The 27,494-nt window shown below is 35.8% G+C and overlaps 2 protein-coding genes across 2 annotated transcripts; both read left to right on the top strand.

The window, feature by feature from the left end:
- Positions 1 to 287: 287 nt before the first annotated feature.
- Positions 288 to 10,298, top strand: LOC120472437 (uncharacterized). Its single transcript, XM_089119778.1, has 39 exons — positions 288 to 409; positions 794 to 847; positions 939 to 983; positions 1,065 to 1,118; positions 1,288 to 1,332; positions 1,477 to 1,530; positions 1,779 to 1,820; positions 1,933 to 1,986; positions 2,123 to 2,167; positions 2,551 to 2,604; positions 2,764 to 2,871; positions 2,947 to 3,000; positions 3,097 to 3,150; positions 3,240 to 3,284; positions 4,299 to 4,352; positions 4,557 to 4,601; positions 4,762 to 4,815; positions 4,898 to 4,951; positions 5,041 to 5,094; positions 5,272 to 5,325; positions 5,520 to 5,573; positions 6,139 to 6,183; positions 6,263 to 6,307; positions 6,436 to 6,543; positions 6,618 to 6,671; positions 6,777 to 6,830; positions 7,135 to 7,188; positions 7,299 to 7,406; positions 7,493 to 7,546; positions 7,643 to 7,750; positions 7,841 to 7,894; positions 7,979 to 8,032; positions 8,266 to 8,319; positions 8,408 to 8,461; positions 8,801 to 8,908; positions 9,686 to 9,739; positions 9,844 to 9,901; positions 9,984 to 10,037; positions 10,272 to 10,298. Exons 2-38 carry the CDS (start codon positions 827 to 829, stop codon positions 9,989 to 9,991), a joined length of 2,118 nt encoding a protein of 705 aa, XP_088975904.1. The 5' UTR covers positions 288 to 409; positions 794 to 826; the 3' UTR covers positions 9,992 to 10,037; positions 10,272 to 10,298.
- A 5,702-nt stretch (positions 10,299 to 16,000) lies between these two features.
- On the top strand, positions 16,001 to 26,491 carry soat1 (sterol O-acyltransferase 1). Its single transcript, XM_039662581.2, has 16 exons — positions 16,001 to 16,163; positions 16,947 to 17,077; positions 18,501 to 18,559; positions 20,174 to 20,319; positions 20,463 to 20,522; positions 20,813 to 20,920; positions 23,045 to 23,327; positions 23,515 to 23,593; positions 23,670 to 23,751; positions 23,927 to 23,972; positions 24,069 to 24,198; positions 24,328 to 24,425; positions 24,603 to 24,701; positions 25,136 to 25,271; positions 25,538 to 25,683; positions 25,792 to 26,491. The coding sequence occupies exons 2-16, from the start codon at positions 16,954 to 16,956 to the stop codon at positions 25,876 to 25,878; spliced, it is 1,683 nt and encodes a 560-aa protein (XP_039518515.2). The 5' UTR covers positions 16,001 to 16,163; positions 16,947 to 16,953; the 3' UTR covers positions 25,879 to 26,491.
- Positions 26,492 to 27,494: the final 1,003 nt, after the last annotated feature.

The raw sequence follows: 27,494 nt of genomic DNA, 5'->3' as shown, positions 1-27,494 counted from the left end.
AGCTACCGATAAGACTTGCTAAACACATTTTAATCCATTCTGCAGAAGTCTGCAAATGTGTGCCTAGATTTAAAATAATCTAAACATCCAACACCAAAATATGAGTCCATAACTGTCCTCTCAGTGTGTTTTTGTCATTCCTGCTATTAAAAAAAAAAACAATTAATTGATTCCCATTCACCCATCCTTTTTTGACTTCTTTGCATTTAAAGAAAGTGTGTCTGATGTGTTCAGGGTGACCTTGGGGAACAGGGGCCTCGGGGAATCAAAGGAAAGAAAGGAGAGAAGGTAAGATGCCCCTCTTGCTATCCAGACTTTCAGTAGATATGATCATAGCACTTACCAGCCAACTTTGTTTCTTTAGGGGAAAAAGGGAGAGAAGGGTCTAGCCGGGGTAATAGGATATATTGTAAGTATCAGTGTACTTCTGATTGTGTGTCATTTATTTATAAGGCAGTTATTCTGCCTGTGTTTATACTGTACACTACCATTCAAAAGTTTGGGGTCTGTAAGATTTTTAAATGTTTTAGAAAAGTATCTCATTGCTCACCAAGGCTGCATTTATTTCTGTTTTAATATATTTTAAAATGTAATTTATTCCTGTGATGGCAGCATCATTACTCCAGCCTTCAGTGTCACGTAATTTGTTGCTCAAGAAATATCTTATTATGAATAATACAAGTATTAATTTCTTTATAAAACATGTTGCTGACTCCCAAAATTTAAATATATATTGCAAGGTCAAAACAGTTCTATGACATTGTTTAACAAACTATTTATTTTCCATATACAGGGGCCACCTGGCCCCAGAGGACCACAAGGATTCATGGGGCCGACTGGTCCACCTGTATGTGTTAAAATATTATTTTAGTTGGGTCTAACATACAAACAAGATGAGCAAACTGGCTGATTATTTTTTGTCATGATCTCTGTCACAGGGACAGACAGGGGGGCTCGGGTTCACTGGATCACCAGGATCACCAGTATGTTACAAAACTTAATTATTCGTTATCATCTTTTAATTCTTATTTGTTCATAACTCTACTTTTGACCTCTCTTTACAGGGACGTACGGGACCGAGAGGGTTGAAGGGAGTTCCGGGCGTCAACGGACCCCCTGTAATAAACACTATATCTAGTAGTTGTAATTATCTGGTTCACAATAATCTTGGAAAACCCATGTAAACTTGTGAATATAGTGAATGGATTTGTATTGGCTAAATAATAATTCCATTTGAATGTGAATTTGGAATTTGAATATAACATAATGCTCATTCTCTTTTATAAGGGTCAGCTTGGTGATATAGGGCCAAGGGGGCCACCTGGCAAGCAGGTAAGTTTAAAAATATATATTTTATTTCCTAAAAAGGCACATTATAATATTTAAGTTAATGACTTTTTTTATTATGTTTTGACTAAACCACAAGTAGAGAGTCAAAAATCTCATGAAGAAATGAGTCATCATTATATTTTACAGGGAGAGGAAGGGCCTAATGGTATTGTTGGTAGTCCTGGTGTTCCTGGACCACAGGTGCGGTGAATTTGATCTTTCTCCTTTATATCGTGTATCTATGTCCTCTCACTCATGTCTTTTCGAATCCATTCAGATACTTTGGATACATGCAATTAGAAAAGAAGATTGTAATCATGCTAAAAATGTGGAATATGACGAAGTTCCTATATTAGAATCAAAGTGTTTAAACTCTTATCTCTTCCTTCTCAAACTGCTACAACTTGTGTTCACCTGACTTGACTGACTACCCTACATGATCTTTTAAGGGAAAACCAGGAGAAGGACATGCAGGTCAAAAAGGAGATCCGGTATGTGCATCTCATGTTATTTGATAAAAGCTTTGAAATTACAGACACATTTAAAGTCTCATTTTGATTTTCCTACATTTATCTGAAGCTTATGTATATCTTATTCAAACAGGGAAATCCAGGAATTGAAGGAAGCATTGGAGATCCAGGACCACCGGGTATAAAAGTAGGCCTGCGGTTCACTCTTCATGAAGAATTATAATCTAACTCTTTAGATATATCTCATATTCCTTTGTCACACCAATGTGCTTCTGTGTTAATGCAGCAATATGTGTCCAAGCATTCCAATTTTCTTGTTTTAGGGTGCCAATGGAAAACCCGGAAAACTTGGACCCTCAGGTGATCCAGTAAGATTACTTCAAACAATTCCTTAATATTTTAAATGGCTGATTACTGTGAGACACTTGTACTATGACTGAGGTTTCTTTTGTAGAGCAAAAGTTATTAAGCTTCAATTTAAAAAAAAATAGAATTTCAATTTAAATACTTTAATATCAACTTTCAGTGTGTTGTGAAAGTGAGCATGCCACTCTATTTTATCTCTCAATGTAATTTAATGCTGTTTTTGTTCCTTTATGCTTGAAATCTAAGAAGCAGTAGTTAAATGATTATCATATAACAGTTCAAATGGCAAATTGGCAGCCTTAACCAGCTAGAAAAAAAAAAAACGATATAATGGTTTTGGGAAGATTGTGTTTGTTGTCCTTGTCTGTCTGTCTATAAACTTCAGGGTCTGAAATCCCAGCGTGGAATTAAAGGAGATTCTGGCCAAAAAGGAGATCAAGTGAGTTCGCTAAAATATTTACAAAAGCTCTGGCCAAGTAAACAACACTTTGTGAATGCCAGAAACACACTGTTCTCAGACTCAAAAAAAAAAAACCTGAGGGAGTAAATGTTGAAAGAACTAATCTATCTTTTCTTATCCGTGGTTTCTCTTTGTCAGGGTCTTCCAGGGTTGCCAGGTAAACAGGGATTCAGAGGCAGAGGAGGGCATTCTGGTGTACAGGGAGAGATAGGCCCACCTGGACCTGCTGGTTTAGCAGGGCCCACGGTGAGCGGCAGCTACATTTAACTGGTTCAAAACTGACTCATTGAAAGTCAACCACTTAGTATGCTTTTTCTTCAGGGTTATGATGGACCTATTGGAGATCCGGGGAGACAGGGACAAGATGGACTTAAGGTACAGTAGAATTCTAGTTCTCTGTTTGTCAAACGAATCTAACATAGTGTGCTGTCTCAGAAAAACACAGTTATCGTATATAAATGGTGTCTTCAGGGAGAGAGAGGTCCTCTGGGTATCCAAGGTGTTCATGGACCACGAGGTGACAAGGTGATTATTACTATTTTTATAAGATGTTATACTTTAGATTTCACATTCATATACAATTGCAATAAAACAACATGATTTAACTCCAAAAGGGTCGAATTGGCCAAGGAGGATTTTCTGGTTTTCCAGGACCTTTGGTAAGTAGGCTATAATATCTTAAAAAAAAAAAAAAAAAGAAGCTCAAACATGTGTTTTAGTCTGGGACTAGGCTTAAAGGAGTAGTTCACTTTAAAAAAAAAAAAAAAAAAACTTTTGCTGCTCATTTACCCCCATGTCATCCAAGATGTCCACATCTTTCTTTCTTCAGCCGAAAAGAAATTTAGGTTTTTGATGAAAACAATCCAGGATTTTCTCCATATAATGGACTTAATTGGGAATCAAACGGTTCAAGGTCCAAATGAGAGTTTCAGTGCTGCTTCAAAGGGCTTTAAACGACACCAGACGATGAATAAGGGTCTTATCTAGGACCCTTCAGGTTATGACTCGAAAAAAGATTTGTTCATTTTGATGAATGAGTTTGAACAGGAGAGTCACGAACGCTCATCACAGAACAGAGCAAGGCGAGCATTTGTGCTTATAAAACGTAAACTTTTTTATTTATTTTTGAAATGACCGATCGATTCGCTAGATTAGACACTTATTCATCGTCTGGTGTCGTTTAAAGCCCTTTGAAGCTGCATTAAAACTCTCACTTGAACTGTTTGGTTCCCAATGAAGTCCATTATGAGAAAATCCTGGAATGTTTTCATCAAAAACCTCCATTTCTTTTCGACTGAAGAAAGAAAGACATGGACATCTTGGATGACATGGACGTGAGTAAATTATCAGCAAAAGTTTTTTTTAAAAGTCATCTACTCCTTTAAGCCTTGTCTATGAAACCGGGACCAAGTGCTTAAACAATTTAAGTTTAAGTAGATTTATTTAATCATAGCACCCCCAGTGATAATTACAGGAAATCGGTAGATCATTTTTCATTACTTATAACTATTACCTAAAACAACTAATAGCCTTGACCCACCAATAAACACATTTACATTGTATTTACAGAGCACTGCAGCATTTGAAAATATATATACTGTATATATTTTACTAGACTACTATGGTCCATTATATTCATATAATATAACTATTTCTAAATTCTTGTTTTATAGGGGGAGATGGGAAAATCAGGAGAACAAGGACCTGAAGGAGAGCCCGGTACTAAGGTTCCCGTGTACATCAGATCATTACTTTTTAAATATATTAATATGTGTCTTTTAACAACTCCATGTCATGCATTAATAAGTAAGGTCTGCTCATAATTGTCTAATAGCTTTGGTCAAAATTATCTCAGTCACAACATAAAATCACATTCATGGACAAAACATTTTTTAAAATATTTTTTATTGATTTATTTTTTTATGGGACAGGGTAGACAAGGGGTCCCCGGAGGAATTGGGTTTAAAGGTGAAAAGGTAAATTGAGTTCCCTAATGATTGGTCAAATGCATGTCACTGAATGTCACAACAAACTTAGCATAGCATTGATTAATTATAGCATAGACTGATGTGGATTTGCATGCACCGTCATGCATCAAGTTATATAAGCTAAATCATGATGTTTATCATCATTTAGGGACTGCAGGGTGTTTCGGGGAGTAGAGGACAGGATGGCACTCGTGGTGCACCTGTAAGAGCCACATATACACATTTTAATAAAGCATGCCCTGTTAGTTTGCCACATTAGCCACTGAGAGTAATTTGTGTTACAGGGATCGATTGGATCACCGGGATCAGATGGAGATAGAGGACCTACAGGAACACGAGTAAGAACTCTTCTCATTTTTTTATGCATTGTTGGACATCTTTTTACTGATACGGACAACACAACTGATTAAATCTGATGTCTGAACAGGGTTTACAGGGAAAGCCTGGTGCACCAGGAATCCAAGGTCCTATTGGAAAAACTGTGAGTTCTATTTTCCTTTACTGATTGACAGGCTTTCCAAGACATTGAGTGTCTTAGTTATGTAAGGCATCGTCTTGTGGTATATTTAGCAGTTAAAAATGTCATAGTTTGCCAATTCTGACATTACTGTCTAAGAATATGACCTGCAGCATGATGCTATTAAATAACTTTTTAAAGGGGGAACCAGGGAGCCGAGGTCTCGCTGGCAAACCTGGAAAGCCTGGAATCAGGGTAAGTAATGATTTCATAAAATTCCAACCACCTTTTTATTTTACATGACACCCAGTTCTCCAGCATAGACTTTGTCCAAATTTAGATATTTGTTTCTGTGCTATTTTATTGCGATTGGCGGTGAATTTTATGTGGATAGTTCAGTCTTGATAGGTTTTTTTAATGATTAATGATAAATTGTTTGTGTTTCTCAGGGTGTCAAAGGCAGAGAGGGTTCAGTAGGGTTTCATGGCAGTCCTGGGGAAAAGGTTAGTGGTTTTGTAAAATGTAGAAGTCACATCACGTGATGTATCAATACATATGATGACAAAAACTAAATTCAACAAAAAGCTGAAAACATTATTAGTCACGTTGGTAACACTTTACAATGAGGTTCATTAGTTAACTACATTAGTTAACATTAACAAAGAATGAACAATACTTCTTCAGCATTTGTTAATCTTTGTTAATGTTAATTTCAACATTTACTAATACTTTTGAAAAATCTTGTTAACATTAGTTAATGCACTGTGAACTAACATGAATAACAATGAACAGCTAGATTTGTATTAACTAACGTTAACAAAGAATAACAAATACAGTAACAAATGGTTAGTTCATGTTAGTTAATACATTAACTAATGTTTAATAAATGAACCTTATTGTAAAGTGTTACCGTCACGTTTAACAGTAATCAGCAGCAGAAGTAGAACGTTTTCTTTCATTCTTGCATTTAAACCAAACCTCCTTTCATTTACAAGCCATATGTTCATCTAATTATTCTCTTCTTATAATTCATAAAATACATTTTACAATCTTTTCATTTGATATTAGGGGAAGAATGGCCCTGAGGGGCCAAAAGGAAAGCCTGGTCAGCCAGTAAGAGCCTTATAATATATATCTTATTAAACTTTAGACTTTGAAACTTTGATTGAAATATAGCAATTTCACTATCTAGGGTCCTCGAGGCATACCAGGGGTGAAAGGCTACATTGGACCGCCTGTAAGACATTCATTTAACATACATGCACAACATTTTTGCCAGTGATGTAGTAGTAGTAGTAAGTGTTTATCCAGTGTTGGAATGATTTGTGATATGTGTGAAACATTTGTAAATACAATCTTCTGAAGGGACCACAAGGAAACATAGGCCAGTGGGGTGAGGCAGGTCTGCAGGGGCCACTAGGAAATCAAGGGCCCCAAAGACCTCCTGGGCCGAATGGAGTGGCTGGGTACCCAGTATGTGTTTTTGGTTTATTTGGTTTATTGTTGTGAAGACTGTGGGAAGGTTTAGCTCTAATCCCTTATTTTAGGGTAAAGATGGACCACCTGGACCCCTTGGACCTCCAGGAGAAAAAGGCAATAAGGTGTGATATTTTTCCAGTTTTATCTTCATTATAAATGTACAGTGTATTGTTTCTCCCATTGTGGCCTAGTATGAGATCTTTTGTTCATAAATGTTTTGGCCAAAGGGACTGAAAGGAGCCAGTGGACAGAAGGGAGTTGCCGGTATCGATGGTGAGGAGGTAGATAGCATATTATCATGATTTCTCAAGGATCATGTGACACTGAAGACTGGAGTAATGATGCTGAAAAATCCACTTTGGCATCACAGGAACAGATACTCTTAAAAATATATTGAAATAGAAAACAGTCATTTTAAATTGTTATAATATTTCACAACTGTTTTTAACTGTATTTTTGAATAAATAAATGCTGCCTGCCCTACAGTAGGTGATACCTTCAAAAAATATGTTAATTTTATTAAAAAACATTTTAATAGTAGTATAATTGTATTAAATTGTATAGATGAGTGATGCTTTGCTTTAGGGCCCGGTGGGTGAAACTGGACCACTCGGACCAGCAGGAAGTAAAGGATTGCCTGTGAGTACAAATCCTCTGATGCTGTATTTTTGCCATCTCCATTTCATACGTGTACATTGTGTTATGGTGTTTTATGTAAATGATACACAGGACAGAACTGTCGGTTGTAGGGTGAGAATGGTAAAAAAGGGTTTCTTGGTGAACGTGGCCTAAAAGGAATCCCAGGCGAGAGTGAAAATCGAGGACCACCTGGAGCGAAAGGACCAATAGGAAGAGATGTGAGATTATTTATTTGGTTTTTGATTATTTCTCCAGTACGTAATGTACGAATAAATGATTAAAAGGTATGCTGTGTTTGTTTGAGGGGTTGAGTGGTGCTCCAGGGCAGAAGGGAGATCCTGGATCCCCAGGTGAAAAAGTGAGAAGTTTGCACTGGTGTTTGGATCAAATAGTCAAATGCATTGTCATTTTCTGATTGTTATTATGTTTTCTCTGTGTTTTTGTGAATGCATAGGGTCAGCCAGGTGTAAGAGGTCAATCCGGCTTGGTGGGGAAGTACGGTCGTGGGGGGAACATGGGAGAAGCTGGTGATAAAGGCGACAAAGGTCTACGTGGACTTATTGTGGGTACCACTTCCTCCTATACAGACAGTGAAGCTTATGCATAAATATATATTCATTTAATTTATTTCAATGTTCTTTGGATATTAAAGGGTGATACAGGAACAAATGGGCCTCCAGCTCCAAAGGGTGCTGTTGGGTTACTGGTAAGTCAGGTTTGATATATTTGATGTGAAGTATATTTTGGGATATATATATATTCAACATTTGTGTATTTCATTCAAATATAGGGTTTGCCAGGAAAAGAAGGATTTGTTGGACAAAGTGGAAAGCAAGGGCTGAAAGTATGTTTATATAATTTTTTACTGATGTCTTCTGATGCCATATTTACCTATCTAATTAATTTAGCATGCAATACATTAGACAGACACTGTCAATTGACCTAATGTGGTTGGTCTAATCAAGTTATTCACCCATGTTCACTGGTTGTTTGTGTGGTAGGGTGAAATAAAACGTATGCTCTGTTACACTATCATATGAGTAAGTGCATCTGCTTTTGTCTTTGTCTCCTGTATAGGGAGAACCTGGACTTAAAGGGGATTCAGGGGGCCCTGGGAGGAGAGGATCAATTGTAGGTTTTTACTTTTGAAGATGTATACATTATTTAAATAAGATGTCTGAACTTGCTTTATTGACCTGAATTTGTATGATGTTCACAGGGTGTTCAAGGTCCAAGTAAGAAGAAAGGAGAGCCTGGAAAAAGAGGCAAAACGGTGAGAGAACACTTTACACCTAGATTGGTTTGCAAAATGAACAAAATGAGAAGCATTTGTCATTAAAAACAAGACAGCATACAGCAGTGGTTCTCAACTCCAGTCCTCGGGACCCACATATTGTGTACTGTATATCTCCCTTATTTAACACACCTGATTTAGATCCTCAGCTTGTTAGGATAGACTGACTCTATGAACTGAACTGAGTGTGTCAGATAAGAGAGACATACAAAATGTGCAGAGCAGTGGGTCCCGAGGACTGGAGTTGAGAACCACTGGCATATAGTATGTTAAAGTGTACAGAGTTAACATATTTGAATGATCTATGCCCCTGTTTAGGGTCCAGTGGGTCAGCCAGGAGCTGTGGGTCCTCACGGTCTGAAGGGAAAGCAAGGATCTTCAGGAACTCCAGGGGAAAGAGGAGTCAAGGGTCAAAAAGGGCCAAAAGTCAGTGGGTCGATAATTTACTTATGTATCATTTAATCTGCTCAACATTACTGCATGTTTTGTGACTAGAATGTTACTCATATTTTAATGTCTGCCAACATGTCAACTCAAGTCAAGTCACCTTTATTTATATAACGCTTTTTACAATACAGATTGTATCAAAGCAGCTTCACAGATCAATACAACACAGATCAATAATATTGTTAAATATTAAATGTCCCCAACTAAGCAAGCCAAAAGCCAAGGCAACAGTGGCAAGGAACCAAAACTCCATCAGGTGATTGAATGGCGAAAAAAACCTTGGAAGAACCCAGGCTCAGTCGGGGGGCAGTTCTCCTCTGGCCAACAAACGAACAGTGATTACAAAACAAATTGGATCGAAACATTAAGAGAATTTGTCCATTTCCATCTGTCTGGAAGTCCAAGTAATCGCGCCGGTTTGGAGACGAGATGTTGAGGATCAGTGCCGATGGCTGTCTTGTCGATGAGGCGGGATGGGTCCACCATAGAGGGTCCCTGGGGATAAACAGAGAAACTAATATTTGCGTAGACGGCATCCTTCTTTTGATGTACCAAGTACATCAGGATTTACGGGACGTGTTACCGGTTCCGGCTGATCTAAACTATGCAGCCTAATTTTGATTTTAGGAAGTCTATAGTGTATGCTAGGCCAAATAGATGTGATGACATGTTAAAGAGTTGATTTTGGCCAAAAGAAACATTAAAACAAGCTTTCCCAGAACAAACAAGTGTAAAGTAAATGTGATTCTTTCACAGGGAGTGAGCGGTTCTCATGGAAGGAGAGGCAGTAAAGGTGTTGCAGGAAAGCCAGTGGGTTCAAGATTTTTGATAATCAGCAGCTTCACTGGTATTATTTCATATTTTTCTAACACAAACAAATAAAAAGTTCATACAAATGTTTTATTGTTCTATAGGGACCTCAAGGACCAAAAGGGAAACATGGCAATCCTGGTCTCCGTGGAAAGCCAGCAAGTATCCCTACAAATCCTTAACCTTCTTAACTGTTTATTGTTTGTGCCAAATATGATTGTCTTTTACATGAACTCCATTTAAGGGTCGTAGTGGAACAGATGGACTGCTGGGAGTTATAGGCACTGAGGGCGACCCAGTGAGTAGCTTGGCCTTATTCACTATTCACATTTATAGGGCTTAGCTTGCCCATGCAAAACTAACTGTCACAATAGGTGGTGCTATGGTTTTCTAAGTTGTTGCTGCCATATCTGGCCTAAGATCAGTTAGATTGTTTGCAAGTAATATTCTTAGAGTATAATTGCTTTATGGGACAACATTTACAAGCTCATTGTACAGGTGTTGCTGAGTGAATGTTTATATTAACTTTCAGGGTGACATTGGGTTCAGAGGACCTCCAGGGAGACCGGGTCTTCCAGGTAGTGCTGTAAGTAAGCTTGTTTTATACAATGCTTGAATGATTCATTAAAAAGCATGTCAGTTATAGAATATGGTCATTATTTGTACACATGGTTTCAAATACACGTTCACAGGGCGCCCCAGGAATACCTGGTTTGCAAGGGAGTCGAGGACTATCTGGACCAAAGGTCATTTCTATTCTGACTCATAAATAAATAAATGTTTCCTTCTACAGTCAGTTTACTAGCCTCTTTATCACAGGGCTCTATAGGACCAAAAGGGAAACCAGGGCCCACTGGACTGATAGGGCCGAAGGTATTTTAATTAATTAAAGTAATTGTTTTGCCTTCTACAATCCACAAGTAATTATTCATTCATTCATTTTTAATTAGGGGATTCCAGGACTTCAAGGTGAAAAGGGAGATGTTGGACAGAAAGGAAGTAAGGTATTGAAGCCTGACATATGAAATAATAATCAGAAAAGCTGAACTGTTCAATCAGTTAATTGAAAATTTTAACAAAAAATAGGTTTGCATATATGTTTTTTTTTTTTTTTTTTTTTTTTTTGAGTATTATACTTGATACAGCAGGGGTTTATGGTTCATAGTATGATATAGACTATTGTGGTCTTGGCTCCCAGGCCCAAACTTAGAGAAAAAAAAAATGCAATTTGGTACAGTTACTGATATTTATTATGCCAAAAATGAAGATGTAATTTTAGAAGTCTGTAAATCCATGAGATGTTTAATAACAGTGTAGCAGTCTACTTAAATAAAATGCATATAAATATCTTTATAAATCTCCTAATACCTTAGTGAGATAATATGATATTTATATTATTAGTTTTATGATCAAAGTTCTGTAGTTTCTATTGTAGGGGGTGGGTTATGTCTATATAAACATAAAATGCAAAGCATTACAAAGATAATTAAGAGATGGATAAATAAATGTTCCTCAAAAGCTTGATGTAACATATTTGAGACTCACATTTTAACATGATTTTTCTATATATATATATATATATATACTGTATATATAAGAAGAACTATAGATAATGAAGTAAAGTTGCTTTAGTCCAGTAATTGTTCATCTTGAAATATTACTAACAATATAAAAGTTATTCATGTTTACTTTTTAAAAATCAGTAAAATATTTTGCTGCAAAAAACAAAACAAAAAAACAAAAAAACAAAACATGGTCATTAATACAATTTACAGGGCCATATTGGAATTAGAGGATTGCAAGGGCCCATTGGACCACCAGGAGAAAAGGTAAATTCAGATAAAACACACCAAAAAACAAATGGTTGGGGTTTTTTTTTCAGTAGTAATACATTTTTCATCTTTTTGATCGTTTTATCTTTCAGGGAAAACAAGGTTCTCCAGGGTTCAAGGGGCGGCCTGGGCCAAAAGGCATACAGGTAGCAGTTTATATTGTGCACATATTTACTGTGACCTTTTGGTTTATTTATTCATAAATATGTTTTTTTGCAGTGTATATTGACAGCCTTCTTAATGTATTTATATATATATATATGTGTTTATTGAACTTTTTTAGTGCAAAACATAGTAAAACAGATTTACAGTAAGTACCAACAAAATATTCTTCAGCTAAGTATGTTTTGTGTTGCAGGGTGACGCTGGTGCTCGTGGGCCTCCTGGTGACAAAGGATTTCCTGGTTCAAATGTGTGTCTCTTTGTAAACTCACTGACCAACTTTATTTGCTTGAGAGCAATGGCACAGATTCTGACAGACTCTTGTTTTGCTCTACAGGGTCCACCAGGAAGGAAGGTGTGTACTGAAATTGCAGGTGTGATTGTAATTTATATAGCTCTGCTTATCATTACCCTGTACCTGAACCAGGTAGGTACAGTACAGATACAGATACTGTCAGGCTGACCTGTAGTGTCCTGACAATGACTCAAACAACAATGCACACATCACATCGAGACATTGAATATATGGGATTAAAAATATAGGATTTAAATCTCAAAATATATTACACTTTAAGTTTATGAAAATTGTTAGGAAAAGAAAAGTTATTATGTAAAAATATGAAAACTGACATAAAATGTTTCACTATATAACTGTTTACTATATTTTGATCAAACAAACTAAGCTTTGGTGTGCATATGAGACAATGTTCTTTCAACAACATTGTTTCTTAACCGCTTTCAGTACTTTTTTCACACTACTTTCTAAAAAAAAAACTTTAATAAAATGGTTCATATATATATATATATATATATATATATATATATATATATTTTAAATATGTGAAATCTGAACAAACAAAAGAGTGGTCATAATTTTTTATGTGTGTTGAATAAAATCTTTATATCAACCACAATGAACTTCCATAGTGCAAAAGATGCACTCCCACCCACCGTGAACAGCCGAGGTGTGACCCTTAACCCCCCCTAAAAAAAAGCTTAAGAGGGTTAAATGTGCTTTTTTATAATATTGTTCATATCAACAGGGTATGAAAGGAGTTCAGGGAATATCAGGACAAAAAGGTGTGAAAGGTCGAAGAGGACCACCTGTAAGTTGTACATTTTTCCTAACTGTATGTTAATAATGTCAACACTTTCATTTCATACTTATTTCATTCAAGATTATGTAACTAAATCTATTATATTCTGACTTAATCTCATTTTCTTACAAGGGAAAACCAGGTATTCGCAGCAAGCTGACACCAGGGCTTCACACTTCACCTCATTCTCAGAGAAAAGCCTCACTAAATGTTAGTACAAACTCAAGCAGTCAACCTTGTTTTGTTAAGCACTCAAACACACTTTTTTGTCAATTACCGCAAGGTACAGTAGAGGAAAATGTGGGGTCGGGAAGCAGAAAGACTTGACCCAAGCTGAAGCTTTGAAATATATTGATTGAACTACTAGTGTCTTTCTGTTTAGCAAGCAAGTTTGTTATCACGAAAGTCTCGATTTGATGACCTTGAAGATGGGATTAAGGAAAATAGCCACTCACAAGGCACCAAAGAGAGCCCAGCAACCACCTGCAGAGAGTTGAGTCTCAGCCAGCCTCACCTCAGAGACGGTGAGCAGAAAACCACCTGAGACCAGAAAATGTGGTTATTTTTATTTAACTGTGGTCATGTATTCATAGGGCACTACTACGTTGATCCTAACCACGGATGTCCATTTGATGCACTCCGTGTTTTCTGTAACTTCACTGCTGGTGGTCTAACTTGTGTGTCTCCTGTCCAGTCTAAAGTAAGAGGATTTTCACAGTTATCAATCTTCTTTGATACCTTTAATTCACATGAACAGTGTTGCCAACTTAGAGACTTTTTAGACCCCTTTAGCAACTTAAAAAAACAACTAGAGACAAATTTAGTGACTTTTTGGACTGCTGGTTAACGGTACACTTAAAATAAACAAAATTTCAATGCATCATTAATCCTTCTTCCAAAACGCGTTTATATTTTAGACCTAGTGGGATGATTTTTTGCTACAGGGTCAAAAGTTACATAGTATACCTTTAACATGTAGTGGTCAGTCGCTATATCATGTTCATTTTGTTGTTTAACCGAAAATATGTAATTGAGGAAAACAGGTTTATTGGACATTCGGCTATATATTTTATTAAAATACAGTATCCCATTGTGGATTAAGAGAGAAAACAGATGTGGAATGCCAACAATTTGCTCATGACGTCACCTAGTGACATTTAGCGACTTTTCAAGCAGGCTTTAGCTACTTTCCATTTAAAATAGTTGGCAACACTGCAAAGTTTTTTTTTTTTACTCTGGGATGCCCAAAGTCTGAAAGAGATTTGTTACCCATTATTCCGCACATTTAAATTTAAATTTATTTAAATGTATGTATTCATACAGCTCATTTAAATTTGTCAAAGAAATGTACCAGTCAGACACAGAATAATACAATAACATGGACACATGTACAAAAGAAGAGTCGCTGTGTACAGATATTCTGCTATATTGAAATAATCCTATATTTGTGGTCACGATTGTGTAAGATTTCAGGAATATGGCCATCAGTGGACAGCTCTCAAAAGGGGTTTAGTGAGCCTCACAGAGGCTTCAAGGTAAATCACTGAACTTACCAAATTTCATAAGCTGATGAAATGCATTGTTATATGTTTTTTATTTATTTTATTTTTTTATGTGAAAACAGTACCATGGATATCATTATTTCTATTAAGAATGACAGGCGTCCTGAATGTAATTTTCACACTCCACAGTTTGAGTACAGAGGCCTCGATGTTGTCCAACTGCGATTCCTACGCTTGCACAGTGACTCTGCCACACAAAGCATCAGCCTGAAATGTCCCAAAAAACCCAGCCCCGCTGCTGAGCGCAAGGATACCACCAAGAGGGTGCTGCACTTACGAGGAGACTCCAATGAAGAAATCCATCCATCCCATGTCATCATATCACAGCATGATTGTGAGGTTAGAAGTAATCTTTGGTAATTAAATTAGTCTATGACACAAGACAAAAGCTTTGCTAAATGAGAAGTTTCCAAAAAATGACACACAGGCAAACCATGTCAGATAAATTAAAGCTACTGCATAACAAGAGCATAATAAGTCCTTTTCCTTGCCATATATTGCAGGTAACAGCACAGGTGAGGGTTCTGGGGAATTCAGAGCTCCACAGAGGAGACATGCAACTACTTCCCATAAGAGATGTTTTTTTAGAGAGCGGAGGGGAGATCTTGGAAGGAGATGCGATCATCGTCCTTGGGCATCTGTGCTTCTTATAGTCTCATTCTCTTTCCAAAAATAGATGGTATTCACAGAGCTCCTGGGAGGAATGTAATGTTCCCAGCTGAGCTGACAGTGCATTACAATGAGACCTTGAGTAATGTATTATAAGTAATGTCTATAAGTAATGTTACCTTACATTATGTAAGGTACTTTATGATCAGTGATTTCCAGAATTTGCTGCCTCTCTGGGTTTATATTATTCAGATTTCCTGTAGACTGAAAGTGGTGCAATAATTGTTTGCGTGTGTGTAGTGAGCATGTGAGAATTTCTTTAGACTCGTGTGTCAGTGGGTTGTGAGTATTTATGATTATGATTTATTTATGTAAGTTTTAAGGATTTGTATTCAATACCTTAATGTTTTACTAACTGATATAAAACATTTAAAACCGTAGGGCATTCTTACTTTCTGTATTTTGCTAAAAAATATTATGTTCTTTCTAAAAATGTGTCATGAAATGCCCCCTTTTTTTTGCAATATTCCTAATTTTACAATAAACAAATCCTGGATTACTACTGTTTTTTCTTTTTTTTACTGTACTTTCAAACTAGTTGCACACTCATTTATGAATTATTTCTCTGCAATGATAACATTAAATATAACATCTTAATTTTAAAAAATGACACACAATTAACTGAAAATAGAACTAAATTTGTAAACCCCATAGTAAATATAATTATTATCAGTCCCAAACTGCACCTACGTATTCCACAGACTTGGCTAATAAACGACTTGCTTCATTTCTCATTTCATTTCAAGAGTTTTTCTTTTCTTTTGGGGTGAAATATGACCAAGGTATGTTCTTGAGGGGTTTTAAGATTCATACATTTATCCCACATTACAATTTTAGACAACATATTGGTATTGTTACTGTACGTTTAAGATCAATATACACTATGAAAAGAGTTCAACCAATCAGATGGCGTTTAAGTGCAGACTCCGCCCCCGGTAGAGAACGAGCTCCTGTTGTTTCCTATGGATGTGTTCAGCTGATTTCAACAGGCCTGATGCTGCTCTGCTGTCACTCTCATATCGGTCAAACACTCGGAGTTTGTCCTCAGGAGCTGTATTGATTATTAAGAACGTGTGACTGTGTATTTGGAAAGAAACCACAAGTAAGTGACCTAAAGGTTGTTTTCTGTTCAGAAAACGGAGCCATTATAATAGACATCAAACATTACCTGGTTATTGAACGTCTTCTGTGTTTACAGAACGGAACGTCTTCCGTATTTACAGTAGTGTGAGTTAACTTAAATGAGCACGGACGAACACCAACACAGCCATAGCGTAGAATACAACTTAATTCAGTATTCCAGCAACTAGTATCTTTGTATTTATTTTAGTTTAATTCATTTGAATAGTAATTATTATCAGATGATTAGTCCTGTCCCATCAGAGACTAGTATTAAATTATTGGTGACAAGTAATTATTTCATCGTGACTGCCAATTAGTAGCAAATTTTTGTTATTGAATTTTATGGGGATCTGTGATTCAAATATCTGTGACTTAATCTGACCATTACTGTGTGTGTGTAGCCTACTAATTATGCTGATACCAGTTCTAGTTTTACAAGTAACAATTACTTAGACATCCTTACATATTTTTTTATTTACTAGCTATAATTTACTATTAAAATGTCTACTAATGTACTAAACAACTACATGTCTCCTCTCACTAGTTAGAGTCGGGGGTTTTTTTTTTGGTCATATGTAATATTTTGGTCTTTTTTTTTTAATTCAATGAAATTTACTAAATTAAAAAAAAAAAACTAATCAATGTAATCAAGATAAATATTTTCTGAATTGCATCATTTATTTCCTTGATTTCAATGATATACCTCCTAAACAATTAATGAGATTCACATTGTTCATGCTGCTGCTTTGTGTTGGGTTTTCAGCATCAGGATGGTGAATGAGGGTGCTGGCACCCCACGCAATCGTAGGGGGGCTCATAAGGTTGTTCCGTCATCAGACCAGGATGGGCCAGGAGCCGAAAGAGCCACAGGAGAGGTGCCCTGCCCAAGTAATGGTGAGACTCACTTGTACGCTTAACAAAAAACCTTGACCTGGTCCTCCAAATGTAGACTATTCAAATTGCAGAGGCAAAACAGTCACATTATAAATCTGACAAAGAGACAAAAGAGTTTCTCTTTTGGTAGATCTAATGTTGGTCATTCAATTCTGACTCATTGGAATCAGTTGCAACATGTTTCACCCTAATGTCCTAACTATTTACTTTACATGCTTGTAAAATTTGTACAACCCATCATTTGTATGACACTGTCAATCTTTGACATTATTTTGATCAACAAGTTTTCCCTTGATCTGGTTAGTTCAGTTCACAACAATAAAAAATATCAGTAATTTTTTTTTGTGTGTGCTATAAAATAGGTGTGTTCTTAATTAAAGGCTGCTTTTATGTTCCAAAGAGAAAGGCTTTTAATCCGCAATAATAGCAATAAAATATAGAGTTATATTATAACTCCATGATTACTATAAATATGCTGTTGTATGATCATTTTCAGCGATAGGCAGACCTTGTTGTGAAGGTCTTGATTGCGCAGTGTAATCATTTATGGGTTAAAACAAAATGAGGAAGCAGTAGCCATTACACATTCATGTTACGTTAGTGAAATCATCAAGCTTAATTCAGGGAATGAACAGACTTCCATGTGATTTGCCGTGTGACCTGATTGAGAAATTGCCATGTCCTGCTGTTATCAATGATGCAGTCATTCATATTAACTGTGACACAATGACACTGAAAATGCAAGTGTAGTTTTATTGACAAGTAATCTACACTTGCATTGTAGTAATCAAAGTTTTATTGACAAGTAATTGAAATCACACTGTCAAATACAGCGTAGCACATTTCATAAGATGCTTCACAGTGTAGCATTTGAGGTTTTTATATTTGTTATTATTATATAAGCATTTTTTAAGGTAAAGTAATGTTGAACATTAAGTGTTTTCAATGAAGTAAACTTTGCTGCTTTAATTGTTCTGCCATAAAACCTAAAATGTATTTCTTTATCATATAGTCCATTGGCTATTTCACACATATTCATCTATCCCATTGTAAAGTCCTAAATGAAAGTGACTTTTTTTTTTTTTTTTTTATCTTCGATAATATGAAGATGTAATGGGGACTTTAATGTATTGTAATATATTGCGTTTTATCAATATAAACTGAGTTTTGCTTTTTCAAGCAATTTTGTGATATCACTGTCTGTATAGGTGAAAGTACAATCTTTTTAAAAGTGTTGTATGAATCATCTGTTCTGTTTGCTCTCAAACGGATGCGGGTATTCTGTTTGCGTTATGTTGGATTAGTTAAAGATTACTGGATGATAACCAGTATACAGTGCCCACAAGTGCCGGAGAATAACCTGCGTCCATCTGTATGTAAATGTGGGCATTCATGAGGGATCTGTTTTGATGTCTCATTTCAGGAACAGTGGAAGTGGAGCGCATTATCAGCGCAAAATTACAGCTGAAGAAGAAAGCCGAGGTAAGATGTCAATCCCAGTTAATCAGTTGGTTTCAGAGCTTTATCTAGTCAAATATCAAAACCTTGAGAACAACTGTGCGAAACATGTACTTTATCACTGTATTGTTGCGGAGTGACTATGCTGATAATACTGACTACTATTACATTTACGTAATAGATTATCACTTCCTAAACGTACTAATGTGACCTCTGCTTTGACTATATGCGTCGTTTAGTGATTTCAATGCAATGCTTATTCTGGATTATGAAATGGAGAAACTATTTAAATAGGTTTACTTGCCATATAATATTTTTTGGTTTAATGCACCTCTGAAAATTGTTTATTTGAATGTTTTGGAAATAGAGCCATATCCATCAATCGAGTAAAGTAATGCAATATATTTCTTAAATGGATTAAGATGTTTACACATCTTAATCATTATATTTTTTTAACTTATTTATGGAAGTATTTTCTGAATCATTATCACTTTATATATGTATATATTATAATTTTATTTAAATAAAATATTAATAAAAAAGTATATAGCCCTTTCAAAAAGTTTATTTAAAAAAAGACTATTTTATATATACAAATGTAAAATATCTAAATAATATTTAGGGCTGTAAAGCGATTAATCGCATCCAAAATAAAAGTTTGTGTTTCCATATTATATGTGGGTGCACTGTGTATAATTATTTTATATATATAAATACACACACATGCTTGTATATATTTAAGAAATATTTTCATTTATATACTGAATATAGATTCATATTATATATAAATAATTTATGTATAAATAATATTTTTTTCTTAAATATACATGCATGTGTGTGTATATACAAAATAATTATACACAGTGCACCCACATATAATATGGAAACAGAAACTTTTATTTTGGATGCGATTAATCGCGATTAATCGTTTGACAGCCCTAATAATATTATTGTTAGCCTTATTTTTTATTCTTAAAAATTCTATATATATATACATATACACAGATATACATTTAAACAACTGATTTTGACATACTGTTTTATTATTTTTCGTCACATGACAACAGGTTTAAATCCCACAAAAATGTCAAAATGGTATTGTAATTGAATACACAATAAGTTTTCAATTTCTCAAGTCATTTTCTGAATTGCATTTTTAGTTGTTGAATTATTGAATTAAAAAGATTCAGAAAAAATATGATCAATTAACAAATGCGCAGCACATTTTTCAGACTATATCGATTTTAAGCAAAATAATAATTTGCTTTCTTTATAAGGATCAACTGTTTAATTTTCAATTGTTTCGTGCTTGTAAAGGTTACAGGAAGTGTAGATAGAAAAAGGAAGGATGTGGTTGTCAGCCAGGGTCAGTGAGGTTATTCAGAAACACGGTGGGAATTATTACGTACAGCCAACGGGTTAAACTTTAGAAGGAAATCGAATCGCAGACCTCCAATGCATTGCATATTCCCAGTTTTTTTTTTGTCTGTGTGATAAAGTGAAGTATCTCTTAAAGTTCCTTAGACGTACAAAGACCTTCATTTGTCTCCATTAAGATCAGCCACGGTTAAAACAAAATGAGTGTGACAGCTTGAGTTATCACATGAGACCAGATTCTCTGCCTGAATGTTTTTTCAGCATTTGAAAGCAGACCTGATGAGGCAGTTTGACACTCAAGTGAATGAGCTCATGGACAGCCTGATAGAGGAGTCTGCCAGTCTGGGTTCCACCCATGTGAGCACAGTCTTTCAGTGTCTCTCAGATAAGGAGAAAAGCAAACTCAGGTACTGAAATCACCCATGAACAGCATTACAATGAGTACATTTCAATGTTCTCATTTTCTGTCAAGAATTCACTGCATTTGTGCTTTTATCTCACATCTTTCCCCGTGTTGTCTACCTCACCATCTTCCTCTTTGCTCCTGTAGGCATACACAACCCTCCCAAGCTCAAAGCAAGCAGTTTGTGATTCGCCGATCCCTTTTAGAGTGAGTCATGGGTGTATTTTCTCTGAGATCCTGCTGAAACCTGTACTGACATGTGTGAAATCTGAGATTTGTTTCCGTCTGTGGTGAGATAAAGATGAGATATGACTTCCATTTGATTAGCTGACCTAAATAAACGTTTTTTTTATTATATCACAATTTATGATATATTTATTTTTTCATGTATTTAGAGTTTAATCAGTAAAACAGTGGCCAATCATGTGACCAGATACATATGGTTGTACTGAATATGTATATTTGAAGTAATAGTGCTTCTGATGATTTTTCTGCAGTGATCTCTTTGAGGTGAACCACATCCGCACCATCTATCACATGTTCATCGCTCTCCTCATCCTCTTCATCTTCAGCACACTCGTCGTGGACTTCATCGATGAGGGCAGGTTAGGACACTCACTATTCATCAACACTTTTGGAATCCAGTTTGCTTCAGTTTTTTTCGATGGCAACCTTGTTTGAAATGTTCAAGTTCTGATCTTGAGTGTGGTTTCATAAATTCAGTTACGTTTGGAAGGTCTCCTATATTCAGTATATACGTCTCCTGGCTTATAGAGGCCCAAACCTATTCAAAATAAATACAGTTCAATAGATAGATGTATAAGATCTATCTGTCGTTCTGTCTATATGTCTGTCTGTCGTTCTATCTATCTGTCTGTCGTTCTATCCATCTATCCATCTATCCATCTATCCATCTATCCATCTATCTATCTATCTATCTATATCTATCTATCTATCTATCTATCTATCTATCTATCTATCTATCTATCTATCTATCTATCTATCTATCTATCTATCTATCGTTCTGTCGTTCTGTCGTTCTGTCTATCTATCAGTCCCTCCAGAAAAACGCGATTATGCGATCGCTGAATTCAATGCAAAATCAGCCAAAGTCCGCATATTTATGCGGGGGGCCGCATTTTTTCAAATACGCCGGACTTTCGCCGCATAAATTGCCGATTTCCGTGCAAAATATGTGGGGTTTGCATAGTTTCATAATCCTCGCATTTTCGTTGCAAAAAAAGTCACATGTATCTTAGCAGAAAGTTGAAAAATGTTGCGTTTGCTTCACACAAGAGCAGCCATTTCCTCCTGTTTCCATGGGGACGTGATGAAGTGACGCAATTACGCGACGCCAGACAGACTCACGGAGGCGATTGACATCTCACAAATCGAACTCGTATAACGGTCTGTCACACGTTCTACCGCCACGTCGTTCCTTAATAAACAACATAATATAAAAGAAGTAGCATCAAACAGAAATTACCCGCACACATGAGGTGTTCGAGGCGCACATATAACACTGCAGAGAGCTCTTAAAGGGGCCACACCTTATTTACACTCGTTACAGTCTGAAATAAAACAAGATGAGAAATTAAATATTCCCAGCACTTTCTATGATGTAGTATGCTTGCTTATCAAAGGAAGTAATAAGAAATGACTCTTACATTAGCCTAATGAGAACAGGGTGTTGGGGGAATCCCTTTTTTTCTCTTTTTTATCAAACCAGCAATTTTTGCAAGTTCCCTCAATTTTTGCAAATTCCTGCAATTTCATCCCATAAAATTGCATAAATATCCCGCATATTCTTTCCATCGCATTTTTAAAGAAAACGGGCCACGTAATCAAGGATTTTTGCCCGCAACAATCACAAAAAAACTTTTTTCTGGAAGGACTGAATACTATTATGGTAAATGTTATATATAAATCGCAAATTTTTTCACACATTTTTGGAAATTACCACCACAAAATCAGTCATTTTGATCGCAAAAAATCTATCTATCTATCTATCTATCTATCTATCTATCTATCTATCTATCTATCTATCTATCTATCTATCTATCTATCTATCTATCTATCTATCTATCTATCTATCTATCTATCTATCTATCTATCTATCTATCTATCTATCTATCTATCCATCTATCGATCGTTCTATCGTTTTTATCTATCTATCTATCTGTGTTGTGCTACTTTCATGTTATCACTGTGAAGCTGCTTTGATACAATCTGTATTGTGAAAAGCGCTATATAAATAAATGTGACTTGACTTGACTATCTATCTATCTATCTATCTATCTATCTATCTATCTATCTATCTATCTATCTATCTATCTATCTATCTATCTATCTATCTATCTATCTATCTATCTATCTATCTATCTATCTATCTATCTATCTATCTATCTATCTATCTATCTATCTATCTATCTATCTGTCGTTCTATCTATCTATCTATCTATATATCGTTCTATCTATCTATCGTTCTATCTATCATTCTGTCGTTCTTTCTATCTATCATTCTGTTGCTCTGTCTATCGTCTATCTGCTCTCACTCTAGTCTATATAATTCTTTCTTTTGATCTGTTGTTCTGTCACTCTATTGTTCTGTTACTCCTATCTGTTTGTCAATATATCTATCTATGCAGTAATGTGAAGCAAAGCAATGGAAGAAGATGCACTAATTTGTGTAAAAGTGTAAAATTCTTTCCTTCTTGCATTCTCTCTAGACTGGTGCTTGAGTTCGACCTGTTGGTTTACGCGTTTGGCCAGTTCCCCCTAGTGGTTGTCACATGGATGTGTATGTTCCTGTCCTCGCTTGTGGTTCCATATGTACTGCTCAGTGTCTGGGCCAGCGTCTACCCCACGTCAAACTATCGGGCCTTATGGACAGCGCTGGCCGGTTCTCTGTTGCTGCTGTACCAGGGGCTGTGTTTGGGTTTCCTGCCCACATATGTGGTGCTGAAGAACGGCCTTCCCCCTGCTTCGTGCTTCATACTTATTCTAGAACAGGTACTCCGTAACCATAGCAACGGGATTCTTTTAATATCACTCCATTGCTCTTTTCTGCCCCCGTGTGTTTTTTGAGCGTGTTCCTGGGTAGAAATCTAATCTTGTATGAAGGTAGCTTTTGAATGTAAGGTTTGTTTTGCTTTTCCTGCTGAATCTAGTTGTTGCTAATGGGTTTTGTTGTAAACAGGTGCGGCTGATGATGAAAACTCACTCTTTCATCAGGGAAAATGTGCCAAGAGTACGATCCTTAGAACCAAACAAAACGAGTAAGATCTTCACTTGGATGCTGGTTGACATAAAAAAAAAAAAACTTTTGGTTTATTTTGTCGTCGTCTTTTTCAGGTTCAGTAGCTGTCCCTCAGTTCACCCAGTACATTTACTTTCTCTTTGCACCCACCCTAATATACAGAGACAATTACCCACGGTAAGACTGACTGCTATTGGTTAACGAAGTAAAAAAAAAAAAAAAAAATCATAACATATATAAATGATAATATATTAAAATTGTATTTTTGTAAATAAAATTTGCTTAAAATATATTTATAGAATCAGTTCTGATTTTATGTAGTCTGAGCACTTATGTTGCTTTGTTTCTGTAGAAATCCTTGTATTCGGTGGGGTTATGTGGCCACAAAGTTTTCACAGGTGGGTTTTTTAAAAGAGTGTATGTTTATGTTGTGATTTTCACAAACATTTTATTTCAAGACTCGAATGTTGTAATGTTTTTCTGTGTCGTTCCAGGTGCTAGGGAGTTTGTTTTACGCGTATTACATATTTGTGCGGCTGTGTATCCCTCAGTTCCGCATTATCAGTATGCAGCTCTTTGACCTGAGGGCCATGGTGTTGTGTGTCTTCAACTCTATACTGCCAGGTATCGTGTCAGCAGGGCCAATATATCTTCACATGCCTTAATACTGATAAAATGTTGAGAAAGTGAGTCACAAATGTAGTAAAAACATGGACACATACATTTTGTGTGATGATATTGTCCCATACTTAGGAGTGCTGGTGCTTTTCTTGGCCTTCTTTGCCTTTCTGCATTGCTGGCTTAACGCGTTTGCTGAAATGCTACGATTTGGAGACAGAATGTTTTATAAGGTAACAGACAGCACCAACAGAAAGTGTTTCAATCCACAAATATACACCCTTATACCTTATAGACTTTGTTTTAGTTTTATATGTTCCACATGATCAGGTCTGCTTAGTTTAGCATTTTATCTTTTTTTGTGTTCCTATTGTGCGTTTCGTTCTTTGAATAATGTGCTTTTTCTCTAGGACTGGTGGAACTCCACTTCATTTGCTAACTATTACCGCACATGGAATGTTGTAGTACACGATTGGCTTTATTATTATGTCTACAGGGACTTCTTGTGGGTAAGTCATTAGTTGAAAATGTATTCTGTAGTAAATATAAATTATTCATAGTCTATAGTGTGTGTGTGTGTATGTCTATATATATATATATATATATATATATATATATATATATACACACACATATATCTTTTTTTCATTATTACTAAATTACTATTACTTTTTATTATGTAAATATTTAATTTTATTATAATTTTCTTTTAATATTTTGTTTATATACAATTGTATTTAATTTGGCTATATATAGAATTGAGTGCACCATTGAAAACTCATGGAAGTGTTTCAAGATGGACCCCTTGGTTGGCCTTGTGTTAAACTGTAAAAAAAAAAAAAATAATCTGTTTTTGACTTATTTGAATGGACTCATGAATGTATTTGAAAATGTGACCAAATGTGCATCAAGCCAAACCAAGTTTGATCATCCGCTTCTACAGATGACACAGAAGCGGTTCCGTGCGGCGGCCATGTTAGTTGTGTTTACTGTGTCTGCTGTGGTGCACGAGTATGTTCTGGCCATCTGCTTTGGCTTCTTCTACCCCGTCCTGTTCTGCATCTTCATGTGCTTTGGAAGTAAGAACCTCATTTACTACATAAGCATGGTAAAAAATCCCTGCTGAAAAACTGATAGTTAAGCTGGTCTTACAGCTGACCAAGCTGCTGTTTATTTGGTCAGCAGCTGTTCTACCAAAAACCATACAGGCAGACCAATTTAGCCAGCTTGACCACCTAAAAATTGGTTTTAGCTTCAGTTACAATGACTCTGTTTTTCCATGGCTGATTAACATGACAGAGCCTTAATATAGGTATTGTAATCCACTCAAATTTCTCTTTAATAGTGGTGTTTAACTTCGTTCTTCATGACCGGAGAAAAGGGCCGATCTGGAACGTGATCATGTGGACTTCGCTGTTCTTGGGACAGGGGGTTCTCATCTGCCTGTACTCTCAGGAGTGGTACGCTCGGCGTTACTGCTCCATTGAAGAGGTAAACAAAGTGTTGGTGCCTGGTGTATATATATATATATATTCAACTGTGAATGTAGTTTAATGTGGATTTATTCATATATTGGTGGCTTCCTTTTTGTTTCCTCAGCCCTCTTTCATAGACCTGCTGAAGCCTCGATCTTGGACTTGTCATCCAGAAACTAACACTGCTGTGGACCCTCCAGCTGCCAAATGAATGCCATTCATACTGTTGGGAAGCCAGAGGAGGGACTTTTAGCATTAATAGGTATTGCACTATGACCAAACGAAGTGAAAATCGTTGAAAAAAGACAATGTTTCACAAAGAGGCCTTGAATATTTGATTTGTTGAGATTTTAATATTTATGATAACCTGTAACAGAATGTACATTACAAATATTTCCTTTCAAATTTCTAAGCGACAGTCTTGTTAACATTTGATAATCTATATTAGGTTATGTCTGATCTGGCTAAAGAAATTCTATTTTTAGAAGCCTTTGTGACTTCATAAAGTTGAGATCTGATTAGAAATGTGTTTTGTGTACTGCCATTTCTTAGATATGGTTGTGTTGTTCCAGTACTGAAGAGGCCATGTGGCACATTTTGACCATTTTTTTTTTTTTCCTGGACCTCAAATTCTAGAATGTTTACAAGCGGGGTTGTGAATGCTAAAACCTCAGTGGATTTAATATATGTGCCATATTTCTGTGAAACACAATTGTTTACTTCTTACCTTTCACTCATACCCACGATTTCACAGACAAGGCCTAAGCTAGTTCCAGACTGAAATATCTTAAAATATGTATGCATCTCAAGATGTACACCAGTAATATTTTTTTTCTAAGGCACGTTTAAAAGCAACTTAAATGCCGTAGTTGAACTAAGGCCTTATCCTGGCTTAATCTAAGCACTGTCTGTGAAACCGGACCTTTGAGTTTAAAGTAAATTTACTAAAATTAAAATGGGGAAATTCTCCATTGTGTCAATTTTATTTACTTTAGTTACTGTTTTTGAGAGTTCGACTGGATATATTGACTTTTTTGGGGGGTTCCTAGATCTGAATTAATTGAATACTAATTACAAAGCCATGATTTCTGATTTATTTAGTACATAATAGGGTATCAGTTGTTTGGAAGTGTTGAGGTGTTGCAGCTGGCTGCACTCGTGATCATTGTGTTATTACCAACGTTATATATTGTGTTATTTCAAGCACAATCCCTTTATTAGCTAGAAATTATTGTTGGGTACACTACCAGGATTATTTTTAAGACTCTTCTAAGACATTTTGAATGTAATTTGTTAGTGAAAAAAAAAAGCGTCTCTCTATTATTGAGTAAATTGTTTTTAAATTGTATCTGCAATAACTGTTATGACCAGCAGGTGGTGGTGGAGAGTTGAATCATAGGACTACTGTATGTCTGTACAAGGCATTTTTCTTTTCTTTTTGACACCTGTCATGTAAATGATATGTAATTTCCAGAGTAGTTGATGAATGTAATTTTCATGAAAAACAAGTGATCAATGTTCTGTAATAATGAAAACCGATGCCGTATTTGAAACAAATTTTCATCATAATTTATTTTGTGAAATGTTCAGTGTGTAGCCTGTCCCAGTATGATCTGTAATAGACAAATAAACAGTTTCACTTACTTAAGTGTAATTGGCTTGTATGTACTATTTTGTGTATTGAGCCATGTGATATGTTGAGATTGTTGTAGAAATTAAAGATTATTAGTGTATGTATATATATATATATATATATATATTGAAGACTGGGGTGAATAGGTGATGAAAATTCAGCTTCTCTGTCACAGAATAAACTAGTATTTTAAA

This window comes from Pimephales promelas, chromosome 14 (genome assembly GCF_988280905.1).
Source record: "Pimephales promelas chromosome 14, fPimPro1.hap1.1, whole genome shotgun sequence".
In the NCBI taxonomy this organism is placed as follows: Eukaryota; Metazoa; Chordata; class Actinopteri; order Cypriniformes; family Leuciscidae; genus Pimephales; species Pimephales promelas.
The sequence above is the reverse complement of the archived record's forward strand: the minus strand, read 5'-3'. Positions and strand labels throughout refer to the sequence as shown.